The sequence below is a fragment of the Trachurus japonicus genome, chromosome 21 (genome assembly GCF_045865225.1).
Source record: "Trachurus japonicus isolate A0001 chromosome 21, Traja_1.0".
NCBI classification, from domain to species: Eukaryota; Metazoa; Chordata; class Actinopteri; order Carangiformes; family Carangidae; genus Trachurus; species Trachurus japonicus.
In genome coordinates, this window is record NC_140927.1 from 8482595 (window position 1) to 8501562 (window position 18968).

The 18968-nt window shown below is 41.6% G+C and overlaps 1 protein-coding gene and 1 pseudogene across 2 annotated transcripts in view; both read right to left on the reverse strand.

The window, feature by feature from the left end:
- Window positions 1-1695: 1695 nt before the first annotated feature.
- Window positions 1696-18968, reverse strand: part of LOC146964738 (protein mono-ADP-ribosyltransferase PARP4-like) — a 103892-nt pseudogene continuing 86619 nt past the window's right edge. Inside the window, exons 23-35 of the transcript XR_015034573.1 lie at window positions 18636-18782; window positions 17928-18085; window positions 11968-12067; window positions 11082-11159; window positions 10876-10971; window positions 10551-10718; window positions 10411-10458; window positions 8991-9065; window positions 7497-7639; window positions 7286-7370; window positions 6178-6280; window positions 5649-5781; window positions 1696-2408 (exon numbers count right to left, since the gene is read on the reverse strand). The product of XR_015034573.1 is annotated as a protein mono-ADP-ribosyltransferase PARP4-like (transcript). The remainder of the gene's footprint in view (window positions 2409-5648; window positions 5782-6177; window positions 6281-7285; window positions 7371-7496; window positions 7640-8990; window positions 9066-10410; window positions 10459-10550; window positions 10719-10875; window positions 10972-11081; window positions 11160-11967; window positions 12068-17927; window positions 18086-18635; window positions 18783-18968) is intronic.
- On the reverse strand, window positions 3629-5492 carry LOC146964739 (general transcription factor II-I repeat domain-containing protein 2-like). The gene is given in 2 exon segments (XM_085766200.1): window positions 3629-3641; window positions 3754-5492. Coding segments are annotated over 2 exon segments (1554 nt in total). The 5' UTR covers window positions 5295-5492.

Genomic DNA, 18968 nt, shown 5'->3' on the forward strand with positions numbered 1-18968 from the left:
ACTTTATGAAAAATTCCAATGCAAAAAAACATTATGCAACTTTCACTGAATCAAATTTGACACATTTTATGACCCGCTTTCAATTTCCCTGCAGTGTGTTTAAGTATTTATACACTGTATCTGGCTAGGCTCAAATGTGTGGCCTAGAACATGAGTTTTTTTTTTTTTAGTTAAAATGACAAGAACATACCTGCTCACGAGACCACACACAGAAGTGGTCTGCAACTTTGTCACAACCGAAAGTAATTAACCTGAATAACTAATGGTGCATGTACAGTCTGTTTGCAGTACAGCTGTTCATCCAGAGGAGGGAGCATGGCCCTGCAGCTGTGAGAAATAGAGCAGCTCATGTGGATAACTGGAAATTGTGTTTGCGCTGAACCAGGAAGAGACACACACTCTGACTGACTCTGTCAAGTCAGAGCGACTAACAATGAGACCGCTTCCACTTGAGTGAACTTCCTTTCAGAGTAAAAGCCTTAACAGTAAGGCAGTTTTCCAAGTACTAACGAAGTGATTTGTTCAGCATTATCAAGATAGATGTGAAATTAGTAGGTATCGGAGTATTAGTAATCTTTTTTTTTTTTTGCAAATAATTACATAGAATATTTTTAAATTACAATAATCATACCCATTTATAAAATAAAATCAGGGCATTAGTCATAGGCCTACCCCTTTTCATTTCTCTTATCTACATTGCTTAATTTCACATGCAGCTAATTTAAAGTGACATTACATTTTCCAGCATAACTCAAACTTGGTCTGTGTTGGAAAAATAATGAGAAAAAAAAGAAATTGTTTAGTTTGACACCTGAGTGACATCCAGAGACTGGTCAAGTGTTCAGCTTAGAAACAGGGAGAGATGCTAACCTCGGTGTACAGTATACAACCTGTTGTGTACAAAGGACAACAATTACTTAAGTATAAAATAATACCAAAATAAAAAGGGAAATTGATGTAAAATACATTAATTTTGGTAAAAAAAAAGAAAAAGAAGCTTTATCTGTGCATTTCAACTATAGAGCTATTTATTCTACCTTCCTGTTTTCATGTCTTAATTTCATATAGTACATATGCTAGAGTGAATAAATAAATGTAGACAAACAGAAATGTTGACTTTTTTTAATGATTTATTTTGCATTTATTTAGGGATTTAATAATGTATTTTTTGGGGATTTGTGTCATTCTCTCATCCTTTAGTTTTCTTACTTTCACAGTGAAACATCTCTGCAGTTACAGGATGGCGAGAGGCCGGTGTTGAGGCCACTTTGTGCCAATTAAATCAAAGTAAAATAGAAAGACATCAAATCAGTGAGCGGCGCATCGATCCAGCACCGTCCACACAGCTGCAGGAAACAGATGCTTCACATGACGGTAAAGAGAGAGGTATAAGGGTGCTTTACAAACATTTAAAGATTTTAATTGTGTTCACGATCTGAAATGCGCAACACACACACACACACACAGTCTGGACTATCACTATAGTGAGGAACAGGCGTGACATTCAATGAAGGCACATTTTACACTGCTTGATGTCCGAAGCACTGATTCTTACAGTCAATCATAAAAACACCGCGTTGCACTCTGCTGATCATTAACAAACAAACAACACTTTTCAGGTATTTCTCTTACTTTTTTCTTCCCAGACAAGCCAATTCCTTTCTGGGTCCCCACAAGATCATCCACTGTACAGGTCATCAGGATATTATGTTACTGTGATTATGTGTATTTACTTGCATGCAGTAAAAGGGAGAAACGCAGCAGTGTCAGTGAGGCAAGTGAAGCTCATTTGTACAGCACTTTTAAAGCAAAAACTGTACCAGTACATACATTCAAAGGTTTCTCATAGAAACCAGGCGTCACATTAAAATCAGAGTTCTTAGAGATTTTGACAAGCTGCTGTTTTGAATTATGAAATATTCAGTTTTGTATACTGTGGTCACTGTTGTATTTTAAAACATTTTCTCTTGAACAATTTGCTCAATGAGTGGAAAACAGACTTTTGGCAGCTGATATGATCTGATTGTTTAAGATAAGATAAGGTAAGATAAGACATGATACAATAATTCTTGTAAACACACTGACAGACGAAGTTCGAAGCGCTACGGATAAGGCACAGAGAACACACATGCATATCTACGTAGTCAAAAAGAATCTCATCTCCTGCTGTGGACAGCTCAGTCCCCTACTGGAATTAATAAAGTATCTATCTATCTATCTGCAGGTCCAGACCCCTGAGAGGAGAGAAGGGGGGCAGGCTTTTGTAGCCCAGCAGCTGCCGGGTGGCCGACTCCCAGCTGAAACCGAACTCCAGCCGGGTGCAGACACACGGGTACTCCCTGTCAGCCCAGCGCACCCACTGCACCGCCTTCTGCACCGCCTTCTGCACCTGCTCCCACCGCTCAGGCCTGAGACAAAAACCAAGAGACGCAGCTGCTTAGAGCCAGGTGACATGTTGGTACGATACTTTAAAATATGTTTATATAGTAGATAATTATAAGTAGGGCTGCAGCTAACAGTTATTTTCATTATCGATTAATCTGTCTATTATTTCAACAATTAATCTAAAGTGTTCAAAAATGTGAAAATTGTCAATCAGTCTTTCTCAAACCACAAGATGAGGTCCTCAAATGTCTTGTTTTGTCCACAAACCAAAGACATACTCAGTTTATTGTCATAAAGGAACAAAGAAACCAGAAATATTCACATTTAAGAAGCTGAAATCACAGAATTTAGACTTTTTTCTTCAAAAACTACTCAAACCGATTATTCAATTTTCAAAATAGTTGGCGATTAATTTAATATTCGATTATTGTTCGATTCATCGATTAATTGTTGTGGCTCTAATTATAAGTATAATGTAAATCAGGCATGTCAAACTGAGTTTGGGTCTGGGGCCGGATCAAGACCTTCTGATCTCATGTGGGCCGGACCAGTAAAATAATGGCAAAATGTCAACTCCAAATCTTTAGCTTTGTTTTTCAGTACTATGCTTTATCATCAAGCCTACATTTGTAACCTACATGTTATGATTACGGATCACAAGGGATCTATTCTAACAACACATTTATTCACAAACAATGGAACTGATCAAAATAAAATGATTGGTTTATTAAATACAACTGAGTAAACAGTTTTAAACCACTGAATCAACTCACCACACTAAACAAAGTGGGAGCTATGAAGAAATTATTTTTGCCTTAATTGACATACTTTGAAAATGCACATTTATCAAAAAAACAAAAAACAAACAAAAAAAAACAGACCAATAAGGCTGGACCTATTGAGGCAAAAGTTACAGCAGTGCAACCAAACAACTTTGTAGGCTGGACCTACAGGGGCTGAGAATTATATACAACTTAAAAATTGTATTTTAATATGAAACCAGATTCATCTTATTTTCAATTTGTAGTCTACTCATGTGTGCAAACAAAATCCACACTTTTCTCCTTCTCCCTCCCTCACTGCACTCCTGCAGTGCTGCTGCTGGCTCCTGAAACTTGGCATCTTTTTTCCTTCACGAGTGCATCAATATTAGGTGTCAAATCCTGAGTAGCAGCACATGTAACAATGTCATTCAGATGTTTATTTGTTAACCTTGAGCGCTGCTTTGTTTTATTATTGTTCATTACGGAGAACACCTGTTCACAAAGGTAGGTAGTCCCAAACATGGATAAAACCTTTGCAGCCATGGCTGTTAATTTGGGGTACTGTGGCACAAGATATTGATAAAACGTGTCCAATCCCACGGACGTAAATTTATCCTTCAGTGCGGTATCACACTGCAGGTCAATTAACTCGAGTTGAATGTCAGCTGGCATTTCAGATGGCTTGACTGTAAATGGCGAGCGAAAAAAGGCAAATGTGTTCTCAAGTTCAGTGAAGACCTGAAACCTCCGCTCAAACTCTCGCAGCAAATCTGTTATGTTCTCTTTGTATTTCTCCACATCAGTACGGTTCGGTGCTTTTGGGCGCACAGCTGTTAGGCATGAGAAATGCTCTGTGTCGCCCCGAGATAGCTGCGCCTCCCACAGTGACAGTTTTATTTTGAACGCGCGTATGCTGTCTTCATACTGCGTTACAACTCTATTGCGCCCCTGCAATATAGTGTTAAGCGTATTCAAGTGTTGTGTAATGTCAACCATGAAGGCAAGATCTTGCACCCATTCTTTGGATTTAAGTTCGTCCACTGGGCGTCCCTTCTCCTCCATGAACTGTCCAATTTCGCCTCGTAGCTCAAAGAAACGCTGCAGCACTGGGCCTCTGCTTAACCACCGTACATCAGTGTGATATGGCAGGCCAGCATGAATGTCATTATCACTGATAAATGTGTCAAACTGACGGTGGTTTAGACCGCGCGCTCTGATGAAATTGACAGTTTTCACAACCACACTCATAACATGGTCCATTTTTAGAGTTTTGCAACATAACGCTTCCTGGTGCAAAATACAGTGGAATGCGAAAAAGTCTTGTCCTCCATTTGCGTTCTGTACCTTCTCACGGAATTTGGAGGCAACACCAGCCTTCCTCCCGACCATCGATGGCGCACCGTCAGTAGCCAGGCTGATGGCACGGGACCAGTCCACTCCCGCCTTGTCCAGCGCTCCAACGAGAGAGCTGAAAATGTCATCCGCTGTTGTGGTGCTGGTCATGGGCACCAATTCAAGCAGCTCCTCTGTGATTTTCAATGTCTCATCCACACCCCTAATAAATATGGCCAGTTGAGCAATATCTGTAACATCCGTGCTCTCGTCGATTGCCACCGAAAATGCGATAAATTACTTGATTTTTTCTTTCATTTGGCTATTCAAGTCACTTGATAGATCAGCAACCCTATCTGCGACAGTGTTCCTCGATAGACTAATGTTGGCAAATGAAGGTCGCTTTTCGGGGCACACGACTTCTGCAGCCTTCAGCATGCATGTTTTCACTAGCTCCCCATCAGAATATGGCTTGGATGCCCGCACCAACTCGTTAGCAATAAGGTAGCTAGCTCTCACAGCTCCATCAGCAATATCGCGGCTGCGAGTGAATGTAGTCTGCTGTTTCTTTAGGCCAGCCATCAGCTTGTTTATCTCGTCTTTTCTTAGTTGTCCTTTAAAATGTTCATACTTTTCTTTATGATGAGTCTCGTAGTGCCGCCGAATATTATATTCTTTGAGCACTGCAACTTGCTGATTACATACCAAGCATACTGGTTTCATATTCACCTCTGTGAATAAAAAGTTCTCAGTCCATTTTTCCTGGAAGACTCTGCACTCCGTATCCACTTTTCTTTTTTTTGACAAGGCCATTTTCGGGGTGTCGGTGTCAAAACAACTTATTAATGGTGACTGGAATGAAGAGGCAAGATTGCCGCCGGCCGGTTATGCATGTGGCATGTGAGCATGTATTTGCTGCCCTCTAGCGGCTGGAGGGAGTATTCGGGCTTTGGCGTATTTCTTTTTAAAAAATCCTAACTTTTGATAGAAATGAGCTAGAGACTTGCTTTTTTTTTTACATACTCAGAAATGTATACCGGGCCGGATCCGGCCCGCGGGCCGTATGTTTGACATGCCTGATGTAAATAAAGGATAAATGAAGGTAAATAAAGAATAAAGAATATTTTAGCATTGCTGTGTCTGTGTGTGTGGTTTCTGTTTTTAGACCTGGGCTGAGAGGAATCGTCCAGACAGAAGAGGGTGCGGAGCAGTTTCCCCTCCTCCAGCTCCTCCAACCTCATCAGCTGCAGAACCAGGAGAGTCGCCACCAGCCTCAGGATGTTTGCACGGGCATTCACACCTAAACACACACACACAGGTTACAGGAGGGAGACGTTTTTCATTATTTCACACTTTTTACACAGAAGTTCCCCCCATAAGGACTGGACACACTGAGATATTACTCACTGGGAATCGAACCCGCTAATAAACCATGACATCATTCACCAATGTCTTAAAGCTCCAAAAACATGAACAGTTTTCTAAAAGTATAAGAAATGTATCAGTTCACATCAGAATTCAACTCCTCCGTGCTATAATGAAAGAGACAGAGCAACCTGATGTTATTTAAATACATGTTCACATGTTTGGGAAACTTACTTGAGAACCTTCAATACTTTTAATTACTTTTAAGTGATTGTTGTGAATGATCTGAGGCAGAGATCTGTTATCTGAAACCGGTTCTGACCGTTCTCACCTAGAGAGTTGATGCCCTTGTTGTCCAGATAATAGTTGGCGAAGACGTGGGTGTAGAAATGAATGGCTTCACCCAGTTCAGTGGTGAACTCCCAGTAGCCATCCTGCAACACAGACAAATAACACACTGTGTCATTTCACATACAACGTGGTGAGAAAACGTCACTGAAACAAAAATGGATTAAAGCAGGTACGGATCTAATCTACTGCAGAACCCAAAGAATACGTTCACATGATATATGGGTCAGTGACAAATAAGGGCTGGCAAAATGATCAGAAATATCTTAAAATATTGTTTTAAAGTAACTGATCTGCTAAAATGTTGTTTTCTGAATGAACTGAAAATGTCAAATGGTGTAACAACAAAAGAATGATAAGTATTAAATATTTTATCCAGCTACAGTGGATCTAAATGAACTTATAAAATGTATACTTTCTTCTGAAAATTATAAAGGCACAACAAGGAGTTTTGGAAAGCAAAGTGTTTTCTGGGGAATTTTTGGGCCATATTTTGTAACAATAACAATATAATGTAACAAATTATGTAAAATTGTCAAGAAACATAGTGTTGCATTGCAAATGTGAATGACATTTATCCCACATTTGAGTCCAGATTCTTTTTCCTGTCTATGAGAAAGAAAAAAAAAAAGCTGTTTACACCACTTGACATTGGGTTGCATCACATCATTGACCCCGATCAGTCACTTTGTGCCAAATCCACAGACCAAGTGTCAGTCAGCTGATCATTTTTACAGAAATCTAAATTCAAAATGACTGACTTTATCTACTATTCTGTTAGTCTGACTTCAGACTGTGTTGATGTGAAAGGCACAAGGTGTGATTAAAAAAAATAAATGAAGTAAATAATTCTGCTAAAACTGATGCAAAGTAAATGCAGGAAAAAATACATCACTAAAGCCACTGTAGTTCACTGAGTTTGTTGACAGATGGTGTTAGTGTTAAGTAGTGTAGTGGACTAGTGAACTATACGTATCAACAAATACACAGATCATCAGATCTGATAAATCTTCGTCAAGGTTTCATGTATTCCATGTGTGTGTGAGCGAGACATCAGAAGACGAGCCGGTAAAAACGATTCAATGTCTCACTTGATGCTGCATCTGGAAGATCTTTGTCCATTTGAGCTTCAGTGCTTCTCTGCCGACGGTCGCAACTGCTGGCTTCATCCTGAGACTGAGACACACACGCAAACACACACAGTGAATAGTGCAGTGTGACATCATGCAGAAATCTGACCACACACTAATGCTGAGTCTTCCTTCATATAATAGTATAAACAATAACAGCTTCTAGACTTACGCAGAGAACAATCCAGGCTCTTCAGATTCTTTGTCTGCATATCCACTCCAACTCCTGTCTGTCACCGAACAATCACGTTTCTGCACAGAATAGTTATACATGGCTCTTCTTTTCCGGGGCTTTCCTTGAGGCAGAGCGAATTCCTGCACTGGCAGTCCAAGGGCAGTAGATTTACTCATTAATTCTTGAAGAACATCATCAGCATTATCAGCATCATCAGATGCAAAACAGGATGAAGTTTTTTCCCGTATTTCTCCGTATAGTGATCCGGCCGGAGCTCCGTCGATCATCAATTGCACTGAATCTGAGAAACTCTTTTCCAGGTCCTCCATTCTCGCCGGCACACATGATGCTACTCTTCTGTCACTTGTGTCAGCATCACAAAGAATGCTGGATCGAGGACTAATACTAGAAGCTGAAATCAGAATAGAATCTACTATTTCTGAGACATCCCTAGTGCGTGGGGTGGGTCTCGAACGTCGTCCAGCAGCACTAGAAAATCCCTTCAGGGTTGGAGGAGGTGCTGCAGGATAACTGCCCATGAGTGTAGGTACAGGTGGTAAAGATGAGGGACAAAAGCCCATGCGAGTTTGTTGTTCAGGAGGAAACTTCATGGTCGAAGGTGGAGAGGGCGGGATGATTGAGCCGGTGTAACCAAACCACATGGGTGGAAGTGGAGGTGGAGGAGCAGGTTCGCTCAAAGCTTGGCTGCTCATGGTTTCAAAACTATTTTGCTGGTCCTCCATTTCTCCGTCTGAGACATCCTTAGTGCGTTTGCATCTTGAAAGTCGTCTATTAGCAGCACCAGACCAAGGAAATCCCTCCAGGGTTGGAGGAGGTGCTGCAGGAGAACTGCCCATGAGTGTAGGTACAGATGGTAAAGATGGGTGACAAAAGTCCTTGAGTGGAAGTGCTGCAGGAGAAAAATTCATGGTCGGAGCTGGAGCAAGTACAGGACACAAGCCCATTTGTGGAAGGTGGGCTTGGTTGGACTGTTGAAGAAACAATGATTTTGGCCTCTCAGCTGCCATGACATTGGCTTCAGGATCACAGGCTGGGGAGGCCAGACATATAAACTTGGTTTTCATGTAGGGAATGATGGTGTCAGAGTAACCAAACCTCGTGGGTGGAGGTGGAGGTGGAGGAGCACGTCCCTCCAAAACTCGGCTGTTCTTGATGATGGAGTCTGCACACAGGGTCCTGCGGCGAGGACGTGGCATGCCATCAGGGTTAAATGAGTCATCTACGGTTCCAGCAGCTATGATATCTCCGCTGGGTGGAGGTGGAGGTTGAGGGAAGGCAGAGCCGAAAAGTGCGGAAGAGCCTGGAGGAGGACGAGGAGGACGAGGAGGAGGAGCAGCAGCAGCAGGAGCAGTTGACAAAGGAAAGCCTCCACGAAAGTCTCCAAAATCACACTGACAACAGAGAAAAATGCAGAGTTAGAAAAGTGACTTTGCTGTTTCTCTGTGAATACGTCACACACTGTGTCTGTACCAGCAAAAAATCGTCTTCTGCTGCCTCGTAGGGGGCGAAGTCTTCTGTGAAACCGTATTCAGGTTGTTCCAAGTCCTGAAACAAGGTGGAAGGGTTCGTTTCGGGTGTCAGACACTCGGCTTGTTAGCAGGCACAGTTAGCCACATCAGAACAAAACAATGGGATTATGTTCCCCTTGTTTCCCGTTTTTCCCAAAAAAGGGTCCTATATTCCCCGGTCACAATACATACTGGGGAACATAGGACCCTTTTTTTGCGGGAAGCAATTCACCAAAATAAATAAAATGTATCCACCACAGACACATCATAGCCAAACTTTTATAACTTGAAAATATACTAAAAATAAGGCAGAAATGAAAAAATAAGCATCTCATTTAAACTCAGAATGTATTCAGAGAAATAACAACTTAAAACTTTGTAATACAGATAAGAAAAGAATGAATGAATGAATGAAACGTGCCAGAAAAAAAGGAAAAAATTCTGTGCACTCATGTGTCTGCACCGAGATGGGCTGAAAGCTCACCAGCTCTGACTGGTCTAACGTCGGCTCAGCGGACGCACAGCTGACACAGTGGTCAGCAGCGAGAGGCGCACACGTCTCCAAAATTGATCAGGCAGGTTTCCAGGATGTCAAGTAGCCTACTCATTTCAATGTAACAATTGCCACTGAGAACCAGAGTCAAAAAGGAAAAAAAAAGAGGATGATATCATCTCTGAGCTCTGCCCGGCTCATTCTGATAATAATCATTCCACTTCGGCATTCGGGTCCATTTTTAGCGCAACTAGCTGGAGCTTTAGTGAGTCCAGGTTGTGGAGAGGAAGCCTGTGGAAGCTGAACTTCATCCAGATGGTCATTTTGTTCTGACAAGTCAGAAACACGCAGAAACAAACTGTAGCATTAGCGGTAGCAACAAGCCGCGTCACACAGCGTTCAGAGATGACATCATCCAGGTCAGAGGTCAGTAGGTCAACCTACAGACCCCGGATGTTGGTAACAGCTAACCCCGGACTCAGAGGGGAATAGCACTAGCTTATCATAACAAAATATTGGTGAAATGGAAAACTCTGAAATGGAGTTTCGCAGCAGATAATGTGTTATTTATAGGCTGCATTCTGCTGCCCTGTAGACTCACATTATACGGCTATACGCGGCTCTCAGCTGGATCTAATTTTGTCGACTTGTAATGACACCAAAGTTATCTGGGTGAGTAAATGAAATTTGATGCTAGAAATAAGGTCCAGGTTGTAAAAAACAGCAATTAACCTTTAAAGTCCGGCCTTGGAATTAAAGCCATTTTTGTGGAGGAGGAGGAATTCAGTGAATATTATCAATATCTTGTCTGGGAATGACAATCACAGGGAAGCTCAGAAGTTCAGCAACAAGTCAGAGCAGTTAGTAGTCACTGCATGAAGGGACTTACCAAAAGTTCTGGAGACCCATCATACAGATCGTCATCACAGCAAGCCATCTACAACAGAGAAAAATACAGAATTAGAAAATCCCAACAAATGACTTTGCTTGTCTGTTTCTCTGTGAATACACCACACACTGTGCCTGTACCATCTTAACCTGTTCGTATATGCTGTCTGATGTGTCGTCGTCTTCTTCCTCCGATTCTTCCTCAAATTCTTCCTCCGAGGTCCAGCCCACGTAGGGGAGGAAGTCGACGTCTTCCTCTGCGATCAGCTTGGGGATGTCAGTGAAACCGTCCTCCGGTTGCTCCGAGTCCTGAAACAAGGTGGAAGGGTTCGGTTTGGTTGGACGCTGCACAACGTGCTGTGATGAAACTTGAGAGTGACAGGGGTGAAGGTGGCCGTGACGGACAGCTGCCAGAGGTGAATACAAGGAGTCGAATGTGGAAAAAAAGGCAAACGACTTCACAAACCTGTTCCTCGATGGCGACGAAGCTGGTGAACTGAGACAGGATGGAGAACTCTTTGCTCAGGGCGATGATGAAGGACTTCAGCTCCGCCTTCTTCCCCTGGAAAAACAAGATGCACGTCAGCAGGTGGAGCTCAAACTGGACGGTTACACCGAGGCGGGTTGTTTTAAACCTCAGTCACACACACACACACACACACACACACACACCTCGTGTTCGGCCTCATCGGTATCCAGGTTCCCGTCCTCATCCCTGATGAGGGCCCGAGCTGCGAGCTTGTGAAGAAACTGAAAACACACATAATAATCACCACTTTATCATCATCTTTATGGTCAAGTTGTGATGCGACAAAGTTTCACCTCTTTACAGCAAATCTTGTTTTTTGGGGGGTTTGATTGATGGGAAGAAACTGTTGTTCAGTGTTACATGTCATTTAGAAACGCTTTCTCTGATTACTCTATTAATCTGATTACTTTTTTAAGTAATGGAGGAATGAAACACATTATCATTTCTAAAATAGTAACTAGATCACTTCCCCCTTTCCCCATGCGTTAAAAAGAGGCAAGTCGATGCGAACGCCTACATTCTTGCAAGTAATTGTGATATTCAGGACCTTCCTGCCGGGTTGTGTACGTGTGTTTACTGTAAATTATCCAACATAACGTTTTATTTATCTGTTTCAAGGAAACAGAAACGTAGTTTGGACCCGTCTTCTGTTAATTTCCAATCCAACTGCATGCTCATGGGAAATGGGGTCTTCCTTCAGGTAAAACACTACCGCTTTGGTCCATAGGCGTTGCCAAACTCAACCAAAAATGTAACGCAAGGTAAATATCCTGCATAGTTTCTTCTTTCTGTGCTCCTCATGCCCATGTGCCCATCAGAGTGGCGTCCCTAGCAACAGTCTGTTATACTTGATGACAGTCATTAAACAGAAATAACAGACTGTAGAACGCAGCGATGGACCAATCATAGTTTTGAGTGGATAATCATACGAGTGAGGACACAGTTTTATTCCTGCTGCTTCACACAGTAATTAAAAGCAAAAACATAAAATCAGATCACACTGTTTGATCATCTGTCATCCCATCTCACCTTCTCTGCCCAGTTGTGTTTGGTTATTGTGTCGAAGAACTCGTAGACGCCGCCTCCTGCCTGGGCCAGAGCTTTGAGCATGTGCCGATTGGCTGTCGGGCTGAGAGATAGAAACACAAACGTCAAGACACAACTAGGGATGCCACGATTACTTGTTTTCACAATTAATCGTGGTAGCAGATTCCTAAATACCGGCACTTCCTAAAAAAGATTATGTCGGAATATCAGCAGATGTGCGCCAAAATTAAAGTAAATGCTCAGATACTGGTCCATTTAACTAACGTAACATTGAATTGGTAGGAATTTAAATGTTAGCGTGTCATTTCTATTTTAAAAAAACAACAAAACAAAAAACGACTAAAATAAACGTGAACATTTGGTATAGATGAGAATTTATGACCTGAATATTTCAAACACTTCCACTGGGGCATTAATAATTAGTCATATATTTGAAATATTTTGTGTAAACAAATAGTAATGTAATTACATTCTGATTAAACTTGATTATACACATTCATATTGTTTTGAAATTAATTAATGCATAATAATCATGTGATCACCGTGATTATTTATCTGACAATAATTGTACCAAGAAAATGTATAATCGTGACATCCCCAGACACAACTTTCTAAAGCCTGTATCTTTATATCATATAACCCCCCTCCCCATGATCCCTGACACCACCCAGACCTGAAGCCACAGTAGTGGGGCGGATTAGCTCAATATTTTACACCAATCGTTCACTTTGTGATAAAAGCATGAAATTTGGTGGATGTGTTGGTGAATATGTTTCAAACAAATCTGGATATTGGGCCACCTCAAAAGCGCCCCCTAGTGGCCGTGGCAGCAATTTGTTATGTGAATAAATGAATGATTAATATAAACTGCCCTTTTAATAATACCAACTGGTGATCTATTGTATATTGTTGGAAAGCCTGATTAGTCACCTTTACAACGAGGTACAGCTTGTAAGGATCGTGCATTCATGGAAGGAGCAACGGGGCTAAACGTGTGGGTAGCGCACCCCAAAAATGTGCATCCCCTGTGGGGCAGATTAGCTCAATAAATCACAAGAATTGTTTATTTTGTGGTAGAAGCACAACATTTGGTGGATGTGTTTGTGGATATGTTTCAAACATTTTTGGTTTTTAAGGACCCTTAAGATGTCTACTTAAGATTTTTGCTTGTTGCCCGGGTCAACTAATGTTCCATGGGGGTTTTTTGCCGGTCATTTTGAATTTATGTCCGCACGAATGGCGAAAACGCCAATTTTCATAACTCCTAAACCAGACATCATACAAAGACAAATGAACACACTTTTTCATATAATTATGACACCAGGAATCAAATGGAAAGGTCACTGAGATGGTAAAACCACTCTTTATCAGAGAAAAATGAACTCTCGTGTAGTATTTTAGTATAAATAAATTGGTCGCTCCAACACATATGGGTCATTCCATGAAATTGGTAACTTTGCAACTTTGAAAAGTTAAAATTTAAACTATATTTAATTGCTATTTTTTAAGTAGCCAGGAATCAAAGAAAGTTTAAAATGACAAGAAATTATGTTGTGTCATCTCAGGCTGTGGAATTTAATATTTTATTATAGTTTTAATGTTTTCCTAATCTTGTCAACCCTGTTACCGACATAAACTTTACAATATACAGTATTTCTAATTAGAGATTATTGAGAATATTTTCTATATATAGTCTATATAGTTTTAATTATAATGGTAACAGTTGAAATTCAATTTTTTAAAACCATTTTTATCAAATTAATGACAACAACAGGGTTGAAGTTATGATAACAGGGTTGACAAGAGTAATAGATGACAGGACACACATTCTATTGTCTACACTGCAAAGGTAACAGGGTTGACAGTAACAGGGTTGACTATTTCAAGCTAATTTGCCCATTGCTAGCTGAAATAAATGCTAGCTAAAGGCAAACTGTGTACTTTGAAAGGTAATTACCTGTAGATATCGATTATATTATGAGAAATAGAAAATTGTTTAGACTTATATGTTAAAAAGTGGTAACAGGGTTGACGTTATATGCTTGTCCCCCCGGTCCAACCTTGAAAAAACATCAAAAATAGCACATAAGAGATGAGAGAAAGCTACTTATTACTGAGCTGTTAGCATCCTGGGTAAGAGATGATGCAAACTCCTGTCAATCATGTCAAATCTGGGATGTACCATTGTTTTTCAAGGGTTTTTTGGTTAGGGTAACAGGGTTGACATAAAATCAGGGGACACCGATAAATTGGTAAATATTTATAATAATTAATATATATTATTACCAAAAATTTCATGGAATGACCCATATAGTTGTGTTGCTCATTCCATGAATGCACAACCCTTACAAGTTGTACCTCGTTGGAAAGGTGACTAATCAGGCTTTTCATCGGTCTAAAAGACAGCACCAACCGGAATTAGTAAAAGGGAGAAATTATGGACTGAAAAAACATTTCCGAACTTTTTTTTGAGTAATTTATACTAAAATACTACACGAGAGTTCATTTTTCTCTGATAAAGAGTGGTTTTACCATCTCAGTGACCTTTCCATTTGATTCCTGGTGTCATAATTATATGAAAAAGTGTGTTCATTTGTCTTTGTATGATGTCTGGTTTAGGAGTTATGAAAATTGGCGTTTTCGCCATTCGTGCGGACATAAATTCAAAATGACCGGCAAAAAACCCCCATGGAACATTAGTTGACCCCAGGGGCGGATTGGCCATAGGGAGTACCGGGAGTTTTCCCGGTGGGCCGGTCACTAATGGGCCGATAGGCGGCCGTTTTTTATTTATTTATTTATTTAACTCTTTTTTCCGCCATGCCTCGCCTTGCCTATTGTAACTCTCCCGGCCCAGGGAGAGAGACATGCATCGGCTCGGCCCACAGTGCTCAGCTGCAGACACAGCAGAGAGGTGACGATTGGCCCAGTGGCTTGTCTACCTGGCCCAATGGCCCTATGAGAGGCTACAAAGGCCCAAGAGTCCCACCCACGCATGTTGTAGACCCCCCCTCGTCCAATCACTTTTAATGATGAGGAGTCATGATGAGAGAGAGAGTGAGAGAGAGAAAAAAACAAAAACACCAGCGCACGAAAACGGAAAAGAAAAGTAAAAAAAAAACGCAAAGGCAGCGCGGAAAAATGGAGGAAAGTAACACAAAAAGAAAAGCTCTAGCAGCACAGACTGCTGAAAGTACAACAATTACGCAGATGTTTGCTGCAGGGGCCGCCTGGCCTGGCCAGGGCTAGAAGCACCGATGCAGCTGCAGCAGCAGGTCCTTCACGTGAGTCTGAAGGGAGTGAGGCTCCCGTTACCACTGCCCTTATGGTGCAGGAGGCTGAAAAAATAAGTGTTGAGGAAGACTCTCCACCATGTGAAGGAGGTAGTGATAACCGTGTTAAGCAGGTATGTGCTTTCCAAAATGATGTGGATAAACATTCATTAAAATACTGTAAATGGTCCAGAACGGTTGCTATGAACTTTACTTTACATAATAAATAGCTATTGAGAGTGAGGAGTCACGTGACGATGGTCGGCCATGATGGAAGGAGACGCTATCGGTTGCCAGGGGCAACGTCATCAGAACAGCACAGAGACGGACTAAATTCTAGCTCTTTTTTGCGCCAACAGATCAACAAATTACTAGAAAGAATAAGGAGAAAGTAAATCACTGAAGCAGTTTTTAACACAGCAGTGATTTCCGGCATTGTAAAACAGTAAATTACGGAGTAGACGATTTTGTTTTGCCCATAGACTAGTAAGGCCGGAATCCTTCCATCATGGCGGAGAAGGGGGGCGGGGCTCTGACATGGATGTATTGGGGCTCTGAGCTGTGACGACAACTCCTCACTCTCAATAGCTAATAACTCTGATGGTGTGGTGTGTTACAGCTAAATCTAGTTATCTATTGGAAAACAATAACTATATTCATATACTATCCTCATTAATTGATTAGTTGCTTTTATTAAAGTGCCCTCACTCAAATTTGGTCATGAAGGACATTGAGCTAACAACTTAACAAATATGTATGCTTTCCATATTTTTTTCAGTCAGTGTTTATGGTTTATTGTCCTTTCAACAGTTTAACATTATACAGTTAAAATTAATAAAACACTTATTAACTACTGTTACAGTAAAACATCATTCTGCATACATATTACTCATGATGCAGTACACAAATTACAAGTATTTCTTGTCATGCTTCATTGTCTATACATTATGTTGAGCTGTACTGTCTTTCTAAGATAAAATTAGTGTTTGTCCATTTTTCAGATCATTGTACTATTGTTTTCCATACTTTAGCCAACTAGCCAAAGTTCTGATTGCATGCAGACTCATTATGTGCATGTAATCTTGTCCAAACTTAACTTATTCCACACTATTCCTCTACTTTGTTGTATATTGTATATCGTTTAGTAGTGGTGTTATTAAGAGCTTATGTGTTTGTATGTACATCAACAGTGCTAGTTGGCAAAATATCCGCGTGCAGATAGTGGGCCGGTCTGGACCAAAAAGTCCAGGGCCAAATTTTTGTCCCAGTCCACCCCTGGTTGACCCAGGCAACAAGCAAAAATCTTAAGTAGACATCTTAAGGGTCCTTAAAAACCAAAAATGTTTGAAACATATCCACAAACACATCCACCAAATGTTGTGCTTCTACCACAAAATAAACAATTCTTGTGATTTATTGAGCTAATCTGCCCCACAGGGGATGCACATTTTTGGGGTGCGCTACCCACACGTTTAGCCCCGTTGCTCATTCCATGAATGCACGATCCTTACAAGCTGCACCTCGTTGTAAAGGTGACTAATCAGGCTTTCCAACAATATACAATACATCACCAGTTGGTATTATTAAAAGGGCAGTTTATATTAGTGTTGTCACAATACCAACATTTTGGTACCGGTATCGGTACCAACATGTTTTTCGATACTTTTCGATACTTTTCGGTACTTTTCCAAATAAAAAGTGAACACAAAAAATGTCATTATTGGCTTTATTTTAATAGAAAATCTTAGAACTATATGCATCAGTAAATAATCAGTAAATCGGTAAACAGTCACTGCTGCTGCAGGATTAAAATTCCATCTATATTAATCTGAACTCTTCCTAAATTAAAACATTAGTGGTCTGTTTAAAAATGAATATCAACTTGTTTTCTTTGCATTATTTGAGGTCTGAAAACACTGCATCTTTTTTGGTTATTTTGACCAGTTGTAATTTTTGGGAGAAATTGTTATCAGAATGAAACACAAACGTTCATGTTACTCAAACACACACACCTATTGTTTCCCATACGTTGATTCTGCCCCCCTCCCTCCGCGTAGCGCTCCTTCGCTGTGCTCACTCACTCACAGAAAGAGAGAGAGAGAGAGAGCGAGCATGCCAGTGGTGATCCGCAGTACAAACGAAACCTATCAACCAGCACTGTTTGCATTAATTAACGAGTCTGTGGCGGCCCGTCTCTCTCGCGCGCGGCGCGCACACACACACAGATACACACATAAACACAGGCACGTGGACAGGTGGCGCTGTAACGGTAATAAAAACAGCACCTTGCTTCGTTTGTGACTCGCTCACTCGCTCGCCTCGGCTCAAATTACAATGCGGCGACTTCACGCGGCAACGTCACCGCTGCCGGCGGCGCAAAATGAAAGTACCGGTCCCATCTAAGCGCAGTATGGTACCGTTTTAAATGCGTCAGTACCCCGGTACCACTCTAGTACCGGTATACCGAACAATCCTAGTTTATATTAATCATTCATTTATTCGCATAACAAATAGCTGCCACGGCCACTAGGGGGCGCTTTTGAGGTGGCCCAATATCCAGATTTGTTTGAAACATATTCACCAACACATCCACCAAATTTCATGCTTTTATCACAAAGTGAACGATTGTTTAGCTAATCCGCCCCACTACAGGTGAAGAGGCGGCTGTGCTGAGCGTTGTCTCTGAGCAGCCGCAGGGTGAGCTCAGCGTTCAGGATGTGGCCGTCCGACAGCAGCAGCAGGTTCCTGGTGCCGCGGGACGGAGGCAGAAGGCTGAGGGCCCGCAGGGGCCGCCACAGCTCAGTGCTGCCTCCTACTGGAGAGGGACGCTGAGAGGAGCAGAGGACAGTCTGAGAAACTACATTTCACACTGCCACTATTGCCTACTTACATGTACATTAATAGGAGTTGTGTCTTTGTGTTTGAAGGGATAGTTCAACATTTTGGCAAACTGGTCCATTGCCATAATCCCTATAGTCATAGCAGTAGGTTTGTTACTTTTAATTTTCAGTGCAAGCTTTTTTTAGAATGGTGGAGCAGAGCCGTGAGCTGCTCAGAGCTACGCTAAGGAGGCTAATGGGATTTCTTGGTTTCCGCTATGAGATAATAACAGAACGTTACCAGACAGAGTTGTTTTAGAGGTAAATTCATGCGAAACCACTGATGAAAAAGTGGAGGGGTCAGGGACAGTTTTTCATCAAGCAGTCTCTGCATTTGCCTCGAAAACAACTCTGTCTCGCAACGTCCTGTTATTATCTCACAGCGTGGTGAATGTGCAGGTCACAACATGTCCACCAGAGCGTTTTGGAGTTGTTGGATTGTGTATTTGATGAGTTTGATGAGGGAAACCAAAAAGCCCGTTAGCCTCCGTAGCGTAGCTCTGAGCAGCTGCAGGGTGAGCTCAGCGTTCAGGATGTGGCCGTCCGACAGCAGCAGCAGGTTCCTGGTGCCGCGGGACGGAGGCAGAAGGCTGAGGGCCCGCAGGGGCCGCCACAGCTCAGTGCTGCCTCCTACTGGAGAGGGACGCTGAGAGGAGCAGAGGACAGTCTGAGAAACTACATTTCACACTGCCACTATTGCCTACTTACATGTACATTAATAGGAGTTGTGTCTTTGTGTTTGAAGGGATAGTTCAACATTTTGGCAAACTGGTCCATTGCCATAATCCCTATAGTCATAGCAGTAGGTTTGTTACTTTTAATTTTCAGTGCA